Source organism: Pseudonaja textilis, chromosome 2, assembly GCF_049901715.1.
Source record: "Pseudonaja textilis isolate UNSWEBS1 chromosome 2, rPseTex1.2, whole genome shotgun sequence".
Taxonomy (NCBI): Eukaryota; Metazoa; Chordata; class Lepidosauria; order Squamata; family Elapidae; genus Pseudonaja; species Pseudonaja textilis.
This window is the reverse complement of record NC_141991.1, coordinates 122,145,719-122,165,447: the sequence shown is the minus strand read 5'-3', so window position 1 is coordinate 122,165,447 and position 19,729 is coordinate 122,145,719. Positions and strand designations below refer to the sequence as shown.

General features: G+C 39.1%; 1 protein-coding gene across 3 annotated transcripts; it reads left to right on the top strand.

The window, feature by feature from the left end:
- Positions 1-282: 282 nt before the first annotated feature.
- CD63 (CD63 molecule) lies at positions 283-18,176 on the top strand. Of its 3 annotated transcripts, none has more exons than XM_087925119.1 (8): positions 283-437; positions 1,284-1,365; positions 12,993-13,184; positions 14,933-15,007; positions 15,263-15,358; positions 16,590-16,727; positions 17,197-17,280; positions 17,577-18,176. In XM_087925119.1, exons 2-8 carry the CDS (start codon positions 1,300-1,302, stop codon positions 17,640-17,642), a joined length of 717 nt encoding a protein of 238 aa, XP_087781245.1. In that variant the 5' UTR covers positions 283-437; positions 1,284-1,299; the 3' UTR covers positions 17,643-18,176. The 3 variants fall into 3 exon arrangements, with proteins under 3 accessions (XP_087781245.1, XP_026566941.1, XP_026566939.1); XM_026711156.2 differs by having other exon boundaries at positions 283-441; XM_026711154.2 differs by lacking the exon at positions 283-437 and adding an exon at positions 541-1,132.
- Positions 18,177-19,729: the final 1,553 nt, after the last annotated feature.

Genomic DNA, 19,729 nt, shown 5'->3' with positions numbered 1-19,729 from the left:
GTTTGTGTGTGTGTGTGTGTGTGTGTGCTTAGGGAGTGTATCTGTGTGGAAAGGCCGGAGAAAGTCGGCGCTCCTCGGACGCCTGACTTAGTCAGCTGCTCCCGCTATCTCCCCCTTCCACGCGTCCTGTTGACTTAAGTTGGCGGAGGAGCCTCAGCTGAGGTTTCGCTTGCCCTGTAGACTTTTTTTTTTTCCCTCCTCCCTTCACATGACCGGCAGCTGGGCTCCCTCAAGCAGAAGGCGGCGCTGGAGGGGAGAAGAGTAGGTCGAGCTGGGCGGGACAGAGCCGAGGAGAAGTGACGCCCGGGAAGGCAGAAGGCGTACGCAGGGGCGCAGTATAAGACGCGGGGGAGCGGCACGTTGCTTTTAACTACTCCGTCCTTAGCTTGTCGGTGCGGGCTTCTTATTTTATTTTTTTCCCCTTGACTAAAGAGAAGGAAGGTAAGCCAAAGGATAAGAAGGGGGAGAGAGGGAAGAGGGAGGGGGAGACGGGTTGAATAGCAGCCTCGGAGAAGAAAAAGCGGGCGAGAAAGAAGGGAGGAGGAAATGCAGTCGGGGTGGGGGGGGGCCCTCTAGTTGCCTTGGACAACTACTTGGGAGCTTTCTTCCACCACCCCCACATCCCACTCTGCCCAAATCCTCCCTCCCTCCGGCCCCCCTGCCCCCCTTTTCGAGGCTCCGGGTTGTGAAATCTGGTGCTGCTTAACAAGAGGCGGCAGGGAGGAGCGGGAGGGGACCCGACGCCTTTAGGAGCGGGCGTAGTTCTAAGTCGGCGAGGCAAGGCGCACTGCCACGCTGCTCAGGGATCCTCTTTTCCCTCCTCCTCTCTTACCCCTCCCTCCCCCCGCCCCAATACGCACACAAAACATTTCCAGGGGGTTGCTGGTGTGTGTGTGTGTGGGGGGGGAAAGGACCGGCTTTGGGAGTCGGCCCTTTCGGGGGCTTACGTCAGGGAGCAAGGTGGGGCGTGAGGACGGGAAGTTTGGGTGTTGTCCCGGATTGGGAACTTCTTGGCCGGGAGCGCGTCCTGTTTTTAGCCCGCTCTCTCTTTCGGTTGAATAACCTGATACCGTCGAGTTATTAGTAATTAGCGAAGGATTAGTAAAGCTGACCACGATTCCTGGAACTGCAGGTCTCTGTGCCTGCCTCCTTTACGGGAAACTTTCCCAAGCTTCCCTTTTACTTTTTTTTTTTTAACAACCTCCATTTTATTAATAAAGACGTGTTTCTTGTTCTTGTAATAATTTTCTCCTTCCCCTCTCGTTCTTTTTTTTTTTCTTCAGAAAAATAAAACGCAAGATGGGAGTGGAAGGTGGGATGAAATGTATTAAATACCTGGTGTTTTTCTTCAACTTTATATTCTGGGTAAGTTAATTGGGGGGGAGCTGACTGGTCTTAAAGAGTGAAGATTATTTACTATGGATTACTTGTTTGGCCCCTTCCCCAGATAAGCTTTCTGGGGTATGTTTACTTGGAATATGTTTGGCTTCTGTTTATACAGTTCATCCCTGGAGAAGCTTTATATATAGCCATCCGGAGGCTAGTTTAAGCTCCCATCTGCTACTACATGTTCCTGAAGCCATGGCCACACGTTTTGTTGTCTTTTAACAGGTTTTAAAAAACATTAGTAGAAGAACTCCAGATTTACAGTTTTATCCTGCTGACCTGGTCATTGTTTGGATTTGTACTATATTTCTACAGAAGTCAACATCTGAGGCACTTCTACTTGTATACCTGAAACCTATTAAATCAGTAATTTTCCTGGTAACTCAGATTGCTAGGTTTGGAAGTAATACCAATACTAATTAGTAATACTAACGCCTTTCCAAGAACAGTATCATTTTCAATACAAAAGCCCCAAATGTAAAATCCTGGAATGAAACCCACCCCCCCCCACTGAATTAGAGTATAATTCCATGACACCAAATAATTCACAAATAGAATAAATTTACCAGTGCAAATTTAAACTTCATTTTAAAAGTATTCCTTAAATAGCTGAAATCTTCTAAGATCACCAAATCTTATGAGTTTCAACTGTATTTGTATAGATTAATTTTGAAGTCCCGGGATAATATCTGAAAAAGGGTTGGTTGTGCCTTGGTGCCTATAGGATTTGCATTGCTCACCTAGACTTATGCGGTAATCCTCCAAAGATTTTAGTGAAAAGGTTGGAAACCACTGTTGTAAGAAAATGGTTGGTTTTGTACAATATTACTGTGTCATGGCTTGTTCAATCATTGTTTTGAGTTAAGCCACTATTCACTCAACAATTGTAAAACAAGCTTAACCAAAACAATTTGATTTACATGGCCTGCTAACCAAGCCAAACCAACCACATTATTGCTATTACTACAATGGGTGAATATAATTAATATGCTAGAAGGAAGATGTGCTTCTCTACCACTCCATATAGGAGTGGTTTCAGATGCTAAACTACTGACTTGGTATAAAACTGGCCAATGCACAAATAACTCCATAAAAAACATGAAGAATTGCTGACATAGAAAGTTCAATGCACAAATAGCTGAACATTTTGAGACTTTGGTATCAGTTTGGCCAATGGAATTGCCAGACATCAGGGTTCCAGAACTTGGTGGTTTCCTGTTAGACTAGAAACTGCATATTATCTGTTCGATGACTGATGTGGCAAAAATTGTTGCTTTTACCATAGCAGCTGTTGTAACAAAGCCAGTGGTTGCTGCTGACCTGCTTGCAGCGCAGGGCCAGTTCCTGGTGTTGGCAAACAAGATTCTGTGGAATGTAGTGAGACTTTTAAAGCACTTTTACTGATCTGGATTACATATCCTAATTCTGTAGAAATAACATGACTTGCTACATTGCCCAACCACAGAAAAAAAATAGCTTTCTACATCCCTTTGCAATACCTACTGTGACACATTCTGGGTGGTACAGACTAGACAGTTTTAAAAGCTGGCTATTCATTTTGTTGCAAATGTAGAATGTTGCAAACATGAAATGGACTTGCCCTAGTATTGCCCTGTCGTGTCTACTGTCTCCTTAACTCAAACACATTCAGGATTTTCTGGGGAGGGGGAGGTGGTGACATCATTTGAGCTCCAAAAAAGGACCATTTTTTTTAAAAAGGAACTGCTGACAGGTACATGAGTGTGCCTATATAAGATCTGAAGTAGCTTCCTAACTTTGGCTCTAAATACCCCAGTTCCCATTTTTTTATTATGTTTTTAATATATTTTTATATTTTGTACTTTTTTCTTTATATGAAAGAAACTCTGCAAAACACAGTTTTTTTTCATTCAGTACCCTTTAATAACTAGCTACATCTAGAGTTGATGGAGTTATACCAAATTGTGGGTGAACCGACAGAGTAGTACGAAAAGAATGCATACGTGGAGACAAAGTTTGGTGTGGGCTTTGTTTATAAGGGGCAGGTGGCAGTAAAGGATGCTACTTAATGGGAAACCTGGGATCAGTTGGGGTTTTGTAATTAGAAAAGGATATTGGTTTTTCCCAGCAGCACTTGGGAATGCTTTATGTCAATACAGTTGGATTAAATTTGTTAAATTGCAAGAGTTAATATATAAGGAAGGTATTGAGTGCTTCTTCCAGCTCTTCAATATCCTTGTAGAACTTGGAATTTCCTTTTGAAGAAACAGGAGTTTTTTATTGGACCAAATAGATAATAGGAACTTGATAATAGGAACTTGAACTATTGACCTTTCTTAGTACTGTATGTTTATTTTGCCAGTCGCAAGAAGGGTGAATTAGCCATATGTTTGTTCTGTTTCTCTCAGTGCAGTCAAAATGATAAATACAACTGGGTGAGGAGCACTCTTGTGGTATGGAACAGAAAAGAGAGTTAAATGTGAAATCTTGCTTTTAAAAAAGGCTCCTATCTCTAATTCTAGACTCTGAAATAATTTGTAGTATTACGTGCCATAATATAAGCACCTACATTTCAGTAATGAGATGCATCTTTATAATCTGATTTTGTGTACATGTTTTTAATTGTACTTGAACAGTGAAATTATATATGCAAATATATTTTGGTGGTAAGATGGCATTTTTTCTTGAATTCGAATGCTTATTTACCTGCTTTTGGAGAAATATATAACACAATTTTTCTCTTGGAAAATTATCAAGATATTAAATAATGTGAGAGTACTCTTTTTGCACAACCCTGCACAAATACTTGCTAGGTTTCTACTTTTTAAGTTTTATAGAGGAGTGGTTGATAGTTGTTGGGATTTTACTTTCCAGAGATTTAAAAAAAAGACATTTTTTTGTGTAGGCTTTGAAATTTAGATACTAGTTTATTTCCTGTTGTTAGGCCCCATTTACATAAAGGAAACTGTATGATCTGGAAATTAATTTGTCAGCGTAACATTTGGTGGTCTCAGGCTTAAAAAGAGGGGGGGAAAGATAATTTTTGGGATTTTACTTTCCAGACTTTAAAAACTTGTGCTTGTTTATACTAGTTTATTTCTGTTTGCACCAAAGTGACAAGAATTGGCATCTATCGCAGAACAGGTTTAGCTACATATAAAAATTATCGGGGTGGTTCAGGAATCAAATAATGAAAGTACTAACTTGTCCTTTTTCTACTTTGGAAAAGCATCATGGTTGGTTTTTGTTCTCTAGAAGGGTAAGCCAACTTTTCTTTGGCAGAACAGTGGAATTGGAATTATTTGTTCTAATGTACGCAGCAGCCAGATGTTTGCCTGGCTATAATACAAAAACAAAGATAGCCTTTAATAGGGACTGTTATTTGGGAAATGATTTCAAGATTGTCTGTTTATGACTGTCCAGACAGTATCTCCCCTTCACGATAGAATAATCTGAATACAAAGGGAAAAGCAAAGGTAGAAACAGTAACTGTTGTGCATTTCTTTTTTTGTTTTGTTTCTGGTTGTTGTGCCACTTGTGTTGAACTATTTGAACGGCAATTAAGTATTTTTATAGGATGGTGAAAAGCAATTAGTAGCAGGTAGTAAAAGAATAGGATTGATGGCTGTCTGAAGCTTGATAGTATAAGGCAGGGGTCACCATACCTGGCAAGTTAATTCTGGAAGTTCAATTTGCAGAATTTCCCATCAGCTAATCCACAAGTCTTAAAGTTGCCAAGTTTAGAGACCCCTAGTATAAGGGAAAACCTAAAGGATGTATAAAGTCAGGTTAGACAAATATTTAAAATAATGTTCCTTGATTTATTCTGAATGAAAAATTTATGAGAAAACTGATAGGGAGGAAGGCTACCATGTGGATGTGCTAGTCAGGAAATCCATATCATTGTCATGAGGAGTCTCACTTAATTTTAGAAACAATTTGAAGATTCTGTGAGGGGGACAAAAAGGGTTTAAACATTTTTCTTAACTCTTTTGTTATAGAAACATTAATCCTAAAGCAGAGGTGTCAAATTCAAGGCGTGGGGGCCAGATGCAGCCCATGGGTGCTTAGATCTGGCCTGCAGGTCACCCTGGAAACAGTGAAGGACTGGCTCACAGTGCCTCTGCCAGCAAAAATAGAGCTCATGAGGGCCATGCATGGCCCTCGCGAGCTCAGTTTTTGCTGGCAGAGGGTTGGAGGAGGCCATTGTAGCCGAAAAGGGAGGCTGCGAACTCTGTTTTGGCTGGTGGAGGGTTGCAGGAGGCTGTCACAGCCAGAAACAGAGCTTGGGAACCCATTTTCACTGGCAGAGCACTTGGGCCACCACAGGTGCCCCTGATATGAGTGATGCCACGCCCACCTCGGCCCCCTGAGGTCAAACACAACCCTGATGCAAACCTCATTGAAACTGAGTTTGACACCCTTGTTCTAAAGTATCCAGGTGATCAAAGCAGTATCTCTAACAGAGAATACTATTCTATTTATTCATTGATAAAGAGCAATAGAGATGATCATTTCCATTTAGAATTTTTTCCATTTAAAATGCAGTTATTTTGCATCCACAGTTTGTAGTATAAATCCATTTCCTCCATTGTTCTCCCATCCATTCTATCAACACTCCAAAAATATAAAGAAATGGACATATCCTTATTCCTGATGCTGGAAAGCAAACATACTTTTCCTCCTGACCCTTAAGGGATTGCTTTATAATCCCAAGTGTTGAAACCATTTCTGCAAAGCAGATTAATTGTGGCTCTGTTTCACTGTGTTCCAATACTGGGTCTCTGCTTGTTCTTTGGAAGACATGTATGTGTATACATGCAAAATATACATCCTAATCACGTTGAGACTGGTGAATCATAACAAGTGAGGGTTAGACTATTGTAAATGACAGCGTAAATCAGAAGTATAATGCGCCCTTTCTCTGCCCTCTTCTATCCACATCAGATCTGGGGAGTTTCATGTTCCCTTGAGTTAGGCCAAGCAGAATTTCTGCTGCTGGCTGACTAGGTTTAGTGGTGAAAGCACCAGACTAGAAACCAGGAGCTGGTGAGTTCTAGTCCTGCCTTAGCCATGAAAGCCAGCTGAGTGATTTTGTGTCGGTCACTGTTTTTCAGCACAACTCAACTCGTAGGATTTTTGTGGAGGAAATAGGATGGTGTGCTGAATGTTTGCCTCCATGAGTTATTTGTAAAAAAATAAAAAAGATAGGATACAAATAAAATGTTCGTTTGGTTACAGTAGAAATAATTCTCTGTGGATTTGCCTTTCACGCTTGGGCTATTGTGGAAAAAAGCTATGTGTGCTATCAGGATATAGGCAGAGTCTCTTTGTTTTTGGGTGGGTCCATCCTGCTGCGATAAGAGTAAAAGGTAAACACTAAATCTAGGAAGTTCTAATTATTTGGGAAATGTGTGTGGCAAAGGTTGGAGAGAAGACTTTCTGTGTTTTGGAGATCCAGAACTTTTTATTAGGATTAGCCTTAATGCTATTAGAAGTGTGCTCTCTCTTTTTTTAAAAAAATCTTTTGTTTGTTTTTAAAAATACTGCAGTTCCTGTTCTGAAGCTTTTAGTCTCTTTGTCCTTGCTAGCCTTCTTTGAGAGACCAGTTAGTAATTTGATTCTATTAAGCACATGTGCCAAAGTTTTTTCTAATATACAACCTGTTGTTTTATATTCTGAGGCCATGGTTTGTTTTGAATGCAACTATTTTCTGCCCATATATCTTTAACCAAACAAAAATAAAAAATAAGCAGACTTTAACGTGATATGATGCAAACCCAGCAGAGTCTCAAGTATAAAATGTAAATTTCCCTCCATCTTAGTCATCTTCATAGAGAAAGTTTCCAGATACATTTCAGTTCCAAATTTGTGGTGTGTGCAGCCAGATTCTTGGTGAGATTAAATATGTATTTTTAAAAAGGAAAAGGAAACCAAGAGGTGGTGTATTTACATATCTGATTTCATGAGCCATTTAAAAACAGGCTATTGCAAAATGAATAGATTTGTCAGGGAGAGGGAATTGAAAGACCATTCATTTAAGCGAGGAAAACAATAGTTACTGCTTTGAAAATTAAATGTTATGTATATAAATGTGTTGGTTTTCACCTGAACGGTGAAAAGAGGGTATGGTTTTGAAAGTATTTACCTGAGATCCATACAACACACTAGAATAGCTAAAATAAGTTTGTGGTATTGGCACATTTGATTCTTCTTTCACTGACGTATTCATGGTGGCTCATCATAAGTACAGGAAGTGATCTCATCTCATTGGTAGTAGCTGATCTTAACGAAGTTGGACTAAGTTAATATTTGAATGAAAGTGCACGGTTTTAAAAACCCAGTTAAGAGTAATTTAGACAGGAATTCATGAACACCCAATTGGCCGTCATGAATTATGGCTGGAACTGCAGTGAATTGTTCACTTGCATTGTATTCAGTAGATTGATTAGTATTTGTTGATTTATATAATTGGTGTGTGGTAGTTTTACCAACCTTGGTTGGTTTGTGAAATGTAGAATACAAAAAAAGAACTGGGGATTAATGTAAACAGGCTACAGGCATGAGAGGTCCTTGGTGCTCTCTGAGCTTGGTTGTTTTCTTGCAGAATTGAGACTGAGCTTTTTGATCAGGCCTAATATTGGAAGGAGAGATAATGTAAGGGAAAGGACACCTTCTTTACAGTAGCATATAAGGCAGAGGTCTCCAAATGTGGCAATTTTTAGACTTGTGGACTTCTACTCCCAGAAATTCACAAGTCTTAAAGTTGCCAAGTTTGGGGACCCCTGATATAAGGAGATGAACTTTAAAAAGTTATTAGAAGTTCAGTTGTGTTATAAGAAGTTCAGTTGTGCATGATATATGTGTTCTAAAAACTGAAGATTAATTGAGTAGGTATTAAGCAAGCAATTTTTAATAATTGTATGGATGATTTTATAGCAAAAAATAGTCTTGCTTTATTTTGTCCCAGTTTAAGATACTAACCTTTTATTTTTATCTACTGTCCCCATTTCATTTTTTTGAAAATTTTATTGATTTTTAAAAACAAATATAAACAAACAAAACATAAAACAAAAAAACATAAAACATCTTTTTTGAAAGCAGCATAATCCCGGGTTACATCTCTTCGTACAGACACAAATTCAAGTTCATGCTCATTTTTATACACCATTCCATATCTTATTACTATTCTCCATTTTCTATATAGCTTCTCCTCTCTTTTAACTTTCTTAATTTTATTTTATTTATTTCATCTCAATTCAAATCATTGTACTTATATTCTTTGTCCTGTTTCAACTGTCTACTATCTTTTCTCATTGAACAAAATTTCTCCTGTAATCACTGATTGGAGTATGACGCCTTTATATCTTTCCCCTAAAATTATAACACTTAATATAATACATAACTTCCGTTCGGATTCTGCTTGGTACATTCTAAAACTACACACTGTATTTTGAAAAAAGGAAAAAATTATAAATGTATAATATAATTAAAAACAACAATCCATACCAATTCAATTCTATCATTAACATTAATATTCATTTAAATCTTAATGTTTTACACATTACTTTTCAGATAAGTATCATACGTCTATGGGAACACTTTAAAAACTTTCCATAGTTAATTCCCCCCCCTCTTCGTTTATATTTTATAAAACATTGAGTAATTAAAATGTTCCCATTCCTTCCTAATTCAATTCATTTATTTTATTTCATTTATTTTGTTCACAAAAGTTTAACTAAATTACGCTGACTATTTTATCCCACTTTTTAATCATACGTGTTTCCAATTTTCTAACATTATTTCTATTACAAATATAACAGTACAATCTTATGTACCTTTGCAGAATCACTTTTTCAGTAAAATTTTCACCAATTATCTCTGAATAAGTCCTGTTTCTTTACATCTTGCTCCAAACCTTTGTAGCTTCTCTTCCTTTCCTTCTTCCCTTTCTTCTTCTGTCTCCCCTTTTTGCCCCCATCTCCACCTCCATTTCCCTCTTCTGTATTCCCCTTTTCTGTTGCTTTCCAACTTTGTATATGCTTTTCAAATTATTTTTCCCTTTTTTGGCTGTTTTTTTAAGTCTTAAATTCTCCATTCTCTTTCCCCCCTTTCCCCTTTCTTCCCCAAATAGAGTTACTTGTTCATTAAAGATGGCTTCTTTGTCCCAATCTTCTAGTTGCGCAGACCTTTCTTGTTGTTTCTCGTAGGTGCAGATCGCCATTTCTAAGAATTGAAAAATGGAGCCAAAGAAGCCCTTCCCTTCTTGTGTCTCTTCTTTATATTTTTTAAATTCCATTTTCAGTTCATCCAGAAGTGATGCCATTGTAGTTTTTTTTGTTAAACAACCACTCAATTGTTTTTAGTCATTCCAATATAATATCCCAAAATCCCAAAGTCACCAACCAATCCAAATACACACAAGCTGTTTCTTTTTACACTTTCTTCTTTCTTCACTTTCTCTTCCTGGGGTTACTATTTAGTTACAAAGTTCCAGTTAAAATGTATCTTTTAGAAGTCTTATTAAGATTTTATTCTAAATTCTTTTGAAGTCCAGGCAGTCTCCTCCTTCCAAATCCTGCCCTTATTCTTTTCCTCTCCCTTCCTCCTTATAGAAAAAAAAGATTTTCTAGTGTCCAGAAATCTTTATTGTCCCTTTGGCATTTAATTATATTTTCAGATTAATTACCTGTTAGTGCCAAAGCGGATTTTTCCGATTTCTTATTCAGCTCTCTTTGTTGTCAATGTGAGGAAGGAGAGTGAAGAAGAAAAAAACTTTCCCTTTTCACCCTCTTTCGCTTCTTCCGACTCTTCTTTGGGAGCGATGTTATCTTTTATAAAATTTAAATTCCAGGATACCTTAGTTGTTGCTTTTTATCCCGGTCAGCCAAAACTTTCACTTCTTATCTTCCTCCTGCACTTTCTTTTCCAGTTGAGTGTTTCTTTGAGGTGGCCATTTCTGACCACCGCTCCACCGCCTTCGGGAAAGGGAGTTTGACCAGCTGAGGAGGAGAGATGCGGCTCTCCTTGACCCTTCTGGCAATCTCCCCCCTCTTCGCCACCTCTACGGGGTGGCTTAGCCCCAAAGCCAGCTGTCTCGGGGCGCTCCAGCGGTGAGCCCAGGCAGAAACCGCACACGATCGCAGATTCCTGCCTGCCGCCGAAGCCCGGCAAACCGGAAGTCCCCTTTTCATTTTTAAGAAGCTTGTTCTGATGTGGTCCATAGAATTCATGAAATTATTTCTTTACTGTCACTTAAAATCTTTTAAGAGTCACTCTGGAGTTGGTGCTGAAATTAAATAAACGAATGAATCAGTTCTCCTTTGCAATGCTGTTCAGAATAAATAATCTGATGCTCTGGTTGTTGTGTTCTGGACAGCAATACACACAATTCCTAACTGGTTGATATTGTAAAAAAACAAATCTAGAGGATATCAGATTATTGACACAATATATTGCAAAAATAGCTAATGCCCTCTTTCTAGATGGCTATACTGCTTTGGGATTGGACTTCAAGTCTCGTTCATTCTGTGCATGATCCAGCCCATGTATGACTGAGCTGATGAGAGTTTCACTCAGCTTACGTGAAGGTAGCAGGTAGAGAATAACTTAGCAGGTTTTTCTCCAAAATTGCCCTTGTACAACATATAAGAGATGGAATGCTTCCATGGGAAGACAAAACATTAAGCTTTCCAAATGTATCCATTTGCCTATGCCACCATTTTGAGGCTGAAGCTGGGTTAATGGGAGTTAATATTGGAATATATACAATAAGGGAACTTCTCAAATTAACTCTTGCCTGAGGGGAGGAAAATGATTGAGGAGCTGCACTGAATGAGAGTTAGTTGGTGTGATGGTTGAGTTGTTGGGCAGGGGTGGTTCAGGTTCAACCACTATCAGCCCTGAAAGCTCATTGCGTAACTTTGGGGCAATTGCTTTCCCTCAAGCCAATTTAACAGATTATTTGTAATAAGAAAAACAGAGGAGGGAATGTGCATTTTTTAATTGAAACTTAGACTCTGGAAAGAAAGATAGCATCTAAATTAACATGTAAACAAGGCCCCTGGAGGATGTGGTGTGATAATGCACAAAGCAGCATCACCCACACATTGAGATGTGGTTTTCTGTTTTCCGGAATTTAGCTGTTGTTTTATTTCCTTTCTTAAAGATTCTGATAAACTTATTTTAAGGCCTGTACTACAACAGGGTCTCCCAGCTTGCTGTGAGCACATTTGAAATTCAACAGTCAAATGAAATACTAAGCTTTAGTTATCTGTTTTTTATTTTTTTATGAATGCCCTGGAGATTAGATGATAGGTAGATAGAAATTACTGAAGCTTTCTTGAAATCAAAGCTTTGTGGCACCACAGCTTCATTTTAAACATCTAGAAACAGAATAAAACCAGATAGGCCATAGTGCCTTATGGATATCAAAGAGGTTGATTGCAAGTAAAATAGTAATTATTTCAGCTTTCTTATTTCATGACTCAAAGAAATAGGAAAGCATTGCCACCAATTTCTGACCATTAAAATTCAGCAGCAAGAGGGTTTTAGGAGGAGCCAAACTACCAGTGGGTTAAAGGTCTTACACATCTGTTGCCTTAGCCTATTTCCCTTCGTAGTTGCAGCCCTTCTAAGATTATGACAGAATCAGATACCTGGCTCATATTACCATATGTGGTGGACTTGTGAGGACGCTAGAAAATATTGGACTAAAATTCGCATATGGTTGGAAAAAATGACAAAGAAACATATAGATTTAAAACCAGAGATTTTTTTATTGGGAATCTTACCTGATACATACAATAAAAATTTGAAATATTTGATTGTAAATGTATTAACAGCGGCTAGGATTGTATTTGCTAAAAATTGGAAGAGTGAGAAAATACCATCACAGGAAGAAATTATTAAGAAAATATTGGAATGTGCTGAAATGAGTAGATTGACATTTGAAATTAGAGAACAAGAAGATAAACAATTCTATGAAGTTTGGGACCTTTTCTATCAATGGTTAGACAATAAAATATAATAATAGAATATTTAGAACCTTAGGAAACAATACATATTTCCTTTTTTTCTATGATATTATCTTTATAAAATTTTATTAAGATAGACTTGCTATGACTTGATGATTTGCTATAAAATAAATTAAGTAAACTATAGTTATCTCGCTAAAGTATGAATTAATAAAATTATAGTCCTATGATTGTTTAATAATGATATCAGGCTATATAATTGTTGATTGATAATATGAGCTATTATGCAATATAACTACAATGGAGACTATGAAATGGATGCACAAAAAAAAGTGATAAACCAACCGATACACTGTCTGTAAACTCATGAAGGAAAGGATGATGTTTTTATGTTTTATGTGTTTTGGTTTGTTTGTTGTTAAAATTAATAAAACTGTTTTCAAAAAAAAAAAAAAGAATCTTAGAGCTGGAAAAGCTACTATTTAAGTCCAGCCTCCTGCTCAGTGCAGTACTGTTATTAAAGCATCAACAGATACCTATCTAGCCTCATCTGGAGCACATTCAGGGAAGAGGAGCCACTGCTTCTCGTACATTGCAGTTTCCCTCCTTATCATTGCCACCATGCTGACGCTTTGTTTTCCTTCTCCACAGCTCTGCGGAATCGCTCTCATTGCCCTGGGGATTTTCGTACAAATCGAGCTCAAAGACACGCTGGTGATGACTGGCCCAGCATCAGCCTCTGCTGCTCCTATTGTCATCCTGTCCGTGGGCGTCATAGTGTTCTTCATCTCCTTCTTTGGTTGCTGTGGGGCAGCAAAAGAGAACTACTGCATGATCACCACGGTGAGGGGGTGGGGGTAGGATGATGGAGAAGGAATGGGGGGGGCTATGAAATTGCTGACGACCTTATTCCAGCTTCTGACGCTGCATTCAGACAAAGAATCAGAGCTGTAACGTTATTTCTTGGAGCTTGGGTAATGGGAAACATGAGAAATCAAGCAGACAATGTTATGCCGCCGGTGTGCAGATTTATCTATGTCCCATTGCAGAAATGTTTCCTAGGAATGTGCCACCTGAACAATTCTTTGCCACAGGTCCCTGGGGCTGAAACGTGTGCAATCTGGCAGCTACTATTCCCAGTTGTTTGAATTGGTGGGAATACCTGCGATGTTAAGAGCTTATTTTCTAAGGATGCTTGTGGGGTTTGGATTTTTTTTAAAAAAGTTGCTGGAAGTTAAGGTTAGAGTTAGGGTTAGGGTTTACTTTTTAGCCTGCCAGCTTCCCATTTCATTTTAAAAACATGTTCAACAGTAAGTTGAACAATCAGGTAGCATAGCGGGCAACAAGAATAACCTCCATCAGTACCATATTGGTGATTATAGCATTATGGCCACAGACCGTATTATTATAATATATTTGCAGTTGAGAAAAGAATTCAAAAGGGAATGGGACAGATCGTCCAATCTAACCCAGAGCCTTTTATAAGTCAGAAAGTATATTTGTATTTATTAAATTTTTATCCAATCCATCTCCCCTACAACATGACTCCAGGTGGGCTTACTAGTTATAAAATAAGAAAAATTAAAATATTAAACTACAGCTTTACCTATTTAAAACTTTGAAGGCTTTATCAATACTTTGTCAGTCCCTAATCTTTGTACTTTTAAGATAGTTGGAGAAATAGTAACACAAATATTCCGGGCTTAACAATACTCATGAAATCCAGTCAGGAGCTTTCTTTTGGTCTTTCTATAAGAAATGAACATTTTGGGTCAAAAACCGTACTTTAAAATGATTCAAAAAACATTTCTGTGCCAAAAATTCTGTGCAAAGTCATGGCAACAGCAGTATATATCTTTTGCATAATTTAGGTTCCTGGGTTCCTTCGTGGAAATTTATAGAGCGTGATGTGTTATTCTTTGGAGAAATACCTCTTGATTCCAAGCAGAAATTGTCTTTAATGTGTTTTAAAATAATAGCAGCAAAAGATCCCCATTGACCAAAATCTTGTAGATTTGAGTGGGTGTTTATGAATAAATCTACAGTCTTGGCAAGCGATAGGTTGAATTAAAATGAAAACTAAAAGGACCCACAAGAGAGGTAGAGGCTACACGTTTGTCTTTTAAACTTGTCTTTGTGTGCTGGGTCTGATAACACTAAAATTGTTGCTATAAGCTGAAGTGCGCAGGCAAACACTGGAGAGAAGTATAAAGTTGTAGGGCAGATAGTCACTTGGAAGCTAGGAAATCTTTTTTCCTATATGAACATGGAAGGCTTTGACTAAAGATGGGCCCAGGGGCTTTATTTGGTGACAGATACTCAACTGGTGCCTTCTAGATTTGATAATATAAATAGAACAAGTAAAGAAATAAAAACTAAACAACTTATAAACTCCCAACCAAGTATTCTGAGACAGAAGAAGCCTAGTTTAGACTACGGTAGAGAACCAGCATTGAAGAGTTTAACAATGTTTTCCAGTTTGGGGATAGGTTTTTTCTTGAATGGAGACAACCTTACCTGGAAGTAGGTTATATGAGCCAAACTGGCAGTACATTTTTGTCTCCTTAATCACAATTTTTTTTCCTCTTCAGTTTGCCATCCTGTTGACTCTAATCTTCCTGGTAGAGATTGCAGCTGCCATTGCAGGGTACATCTTTAAAGACAAGGTAAGACAGACCTTTAGGAATGATGCCACAGTAACCACCTACCTTAAATATTAAAACTTCCTAGAGAAAAAAAAGGTATTGGACCACAATTCCAAGCATTCCCCAGCTAGCACAGGCAAAAGCTGGAAAAAAGATTAGGCCTCAAGTTATGATATCCACCTTTAGAGAATCCATGTTGAAGTTGTTTCATTCTTCATATGAGATATAGAAACTTTTTAAATCTTATGACCTGTCTTACTTTGCTTTCTTTCCCAGGTTCGAACAGTGATTGAAAATGAAATCCAGGAAGAAATGAATAACTACAACCGTAGTTTAGACGTGAAAAAAACTTTGGATAATTTGCAGAAGAAAGTAAGTCTGCCATAAGGGTCTGCTTCTAGGACTCCAGGGTTGGCAAGTAGTGGGTTTAATTGTGTGTGTGTGTGTGTATGTATGTATGTATGTATGTATGGGTGGGATTCAAATTTTTTAACAACCGGTTCTGGGCGTGGCTTAGGTGGTAGGCGTGGCTTGGTGGTCATGTGACTGGGTGGACATGGCTTGGTGGTCATGTTATTGGCTGGGTGTGGCCAACTCAATTTCACTCACATCGAGGCATGCATCGCCTCGCCTGGCCTCTCATGACTGTGGGGATGCTGCAACAGTCGTAAGTGGGAAAAATGGTCATAAGTCACTTTTCAGTGCCATTGTAACTTTGAATGGTCATTCCACACAAGCAAAGTACCAGCAAAGGAGGGGAAAAAAACTCCAGAGAAGTTCCAGAGACAGGAAGTCTAGTCCTGCCAAGGATGTAATAAGAGTTAATGGAGAGGCAGTTTCTGTAAACAACACCAGAATGTTTCCTTCCTGCCTTCCTTACAGAATTAGGCCAGTAATTTCTTCTAACAACCGGTTCTCCAAACTGCTTAGAATGTTAACAACCAGTTCTAGCGAATAAGTGCGAACTGGTAGAATCCCACCCATGTATGTATGAATGTATATGGGTTCCTAATTAGTTTGCAGATTCCCCTTACTTGATTTCACTGTCCAAAACAACTTGTCCAAATGTCCATAGTTACAGTCTGTCTGATATTTGTTATATTGCTTTTCCTACACATAGTCTTTGTGAGCAAATCCGCCTGCAGTAGATTCCCTGCAGTGAATAACAGTGGAGAACCTGCATTTTTATCTTGAATCAGGACAATTTTGGGGAAAGGCGGATGAGGCTTCCCTTTCTTCTGGAAGAGGAAGGTGAAAGGCACAGGAAAGATGTAGGCTGAAAGTGGCGGGAGCAGAATAGTTGGAGTATGTGTCAAAGAAGATATAACATAGATGCAAATATTTTCTGTTAAAAAAGGAGAGAAAAAGGCTGAGCTCTAACCATTCCAGTTCTATAGGTGTGAGAATGAAGCTGATGGGTGGCTTACCTGAACATACGCTGGGACTCCATCCAGCATCAGATGTGGCCCAATCATGCGTTTAATAAAAAGTTTCCTCTTAATCAGATACAAGTCAAGTATCGAAGACTTACAAAACTCAACCCCCAATTTCATTAAAATGTTGATCTCTTTTTCTTCTTCTCTTTTCCCATCCCCAACTATAGTATTCCTGCTGTGGAGTTGCTAGTTATACTGACTGGTTTAATGTCACAAAACCTGAGCCTGGAAAAGTACCTGCCTCCTGCTGCAAGAATTCCACAGACTGTACCAAAAATCCCACTCGTGACAATACTTACGAAGAGGTTTGTATGACAGGAGTGTTGGGAGGGTGTATGTATTGATTCATGCATGCATTCTGCTTTGAACTCTTGATAAAAGGCAGAGCATGGGGAAATCTGCCTGAATATTATCCCTGCTGCAACCCTGTGAAGTAGGCTAGGCTTAGAAAATATGCCTAGTCTAAAGATGTCCAATCTTGGCCCTTCAGGACTTGTGGACTTCATTTCCCAGAGTTCCCCAGCCAGTATTCTGGCTGACATGGCTGGCTGAGGAATTCTGGGAGTTGAAGTCCACAAGTCTTAAAGCGGTCACGGCTAGAGAGAGACATCCTTGGCCTAATCCAAAATCACCCAGTGAGGCCTAGTTCATGTAGGAAACTTCATCCTAGTTTTCCCACACCAAAACCTTGCCTATAATGCTTCACTGACTTTTTGCTCCAGCTTTGATTTTTGGAGAGAATCCTCCAAACATTTTTTTTTTCTTTCCCTGCAGGGTTGTGTGAAAAAAATAGAACTTTGGCTGCGGAATCATATCGTGATCGTGGCTGCAGTTGCGTTGGGCATTGCCTTCTTTGAGGTACAAAAGCCATTGTTTGTGGGAATGGGTTCTCATCTGAACATGCCTACCTGCATCTTCATTTGCTAGAAAAAGCTAGTAGCCTTGTTCTGGATTGTGTTCTTGAAAAAGTGACTTCCACAAAAACACAGTTAAAATGTGACTATACAGAGATATATGGCTGTGGAAGCAGAGTTTGCCTGCAATCCTGCGTTCTAACCACTGCACCTCCACAGCTCCTACAGTAGTAGTAGTAGTCTTGCTATTTCTAAATAAAACATCGGGGCTAAATATTTTTTTCTCTCATTTTTTTCTAGATCCTGGGCATCATTTTTGCCTGTTGTCTCATGAAAGGAATCCGCAGTGGCTATGAGGTCATGTAATAGTTTCTGTTCCTGTACATCTGGCTGTTATGAGGCCCAATCACAAAGCTCTGGAATACTTTCATCTCCATTTCTGTGGATACAGTTGACCATCATGTGCCAATGGGACAGGGTTGGGTGGATGCCTCCTCTTCTGTTGCCTGTTAGGAAAATATATGCTGCCCTCAAAGAATTCACATGTTGCCTTATCTCTCTTTTTTCCTCTCCCATAATGGACAGGTTTAAATCCATTCCTTGCACCTCACTGCAACTCCTAACCTTGCATTATCCTTCATGTGAGACTTGTGTGCCACCTAGTGGGCATCTGATGATATGTTCCTAGTGCCCTTAATAGATGTGAGCAAGCATATTTAAAGACATTATTCTACCTTTTTGAGTCCTTTCAAGTAGACTGTCTTATGTGTTCGGCTATATTTCTCTCTTCCTTTGGAAAGATAGACTCTTGATTCTATATAGGTCATAATAAGGAAAATTGTCAGGGCTAATATTTTTAGTCAGTAATTCACTATTTGGAAAATAAAAGATATTGTTTCACCCACGAGTTATGACTTATTTGTATGGTGCCTTTTCTCCATTGACTGTTTTTTAACTTTGCCTCATCCTCTGACTCTCTTGAAAAAGAGAGGATGGTTGGCAGAATAAGGCTTCTTTATGTAATACTGGAATAACATGGGGTATAATCAGTTGTAAACAACTCCTGCACTGCTCCAGAAATGTAGAAGACCTTATTTAGCATTGAATTATGGGGTATATTTGGATCAGGTGGGTTCTTGATGTGGATGTATTTATTTTTGCCCTTTACAGATAGTCCTTGAGTTACAGCCATTTGTTTTGTGCAGGGGTCTGCAACCTTAAACACTCAAAAAGCCAATTGTAGCCATTTCCCACAGAAAGGAAAACACCGGGAGCCAATAATTTAACAACCGGTGTGACTGGGAGGACATGGCCAACTCGACGCCCCTCACTCACACCCAGTCACCACCTGCTCTGGAATATGGAGCAAGTCTCCATCCCCCGCATCCCCCTTATGTTCTCAGGCCAGATGAAGAGTGACGGAGAAGGGCTTGCCAGTGGTGGGATCAGCCGACAGGGAGCCGCAATAGAGGGCCAAAAGAGCCACATGTGGCTCCAGAGCCACAGGTTGCAGATCCCTGGTTTGGTGTCTGTTAAAAGTTACAGTGGCGCTGACAAAAGTTATAACTGGTCCTCACGCTTGCAACCATCACACTATCCCCACAGTCACATGATTGAAATTTGGGTGCTCGGCAACCGACATGTATTAATGATGGTTGCAGCATCCCAGGGACTTGGGATCACCATTCACAACCTTCCCTGCCAACTTCGGACAAGCAGTTAATGGAGGAAGCCAGATTTGCTTAACAACCATGGCAATAAATTCATTTAACAATCGCCTTGCTTAGCAATGAAAATTCTGGTCCCAATTGTGGTTGTAAGTCGAGTATTGAGAAGTGTGAATTATATTCCTTTGCTCTGTTTCTCCTTCCTCTGGCTTTCAACAGGACTTTAGTTCTTGGTCATTATTAAATCACTTCCTGTCTGGGCTTTTACAAGCCATGACAGTCACAGCCATGTTCCTAGACTCGCAGCATGAAAGAAGGCTCATCAATTGGCTCTAAAAGTTATCTCAGTGAAGCCAATGCCATATTAAATTTCAGCATAAGCAATAGATTATGTTTTATCAAATTAATATGGTTGTACAAGGAACTTCCTCCCATGGTGCTAAAATCACCCTCTGATAGCCATCAAGTTCTATCTTTTTCTCTTTCCTCTGCCTCCAATCACTGGATGCAATCTGCTTTCAGTATTTTTGTGTACCTGGTTGCCCTTTCTTAATAGTTGCCACTAAGTAGGAGTACATTTGTGCTAGGTTTGTTGGCATTTTTGAAAAATCAGGTTAATATACACACTCTTTAACAGAGCTGTCTAGCTAAAAATAGAATTCTAATTTTAAGACTATTTTTGCCTGAAGAAGCTGAGTCAAAGAAAGGCTGTTAGGTCATCCTTTGGGCTCAGGGAAAAACAGAGATTTTTGATTGAACGTAACCCAAGGGCGCCATACTGAATCC

Excerpts from the sequence above, each read along its gene's own strand:
- CD63 (XM_087925119.1), top strand. The coding sequence starts at position 1,300 with ATGGGAGTGGAAGGTGGGATGAAATGTATTAAATACCTGGTGTTTTTC. Across the intron at positions 1,366-12,992 it reads TCTTCAACTTTATATTCTGG|CTCTGCGGAATCGCTCTCAT; the intron begins GTAAGTTAATTG and ends CCTTCTCCACAG. Across the intron at positions 15,359-16,589 it reads TGGATAATTTGCAGAAGAAA|TATTCCTGCTGTGGAGTTGC; the intron begins GTAAGTCTGCCA and ends CCCCAACTATAG.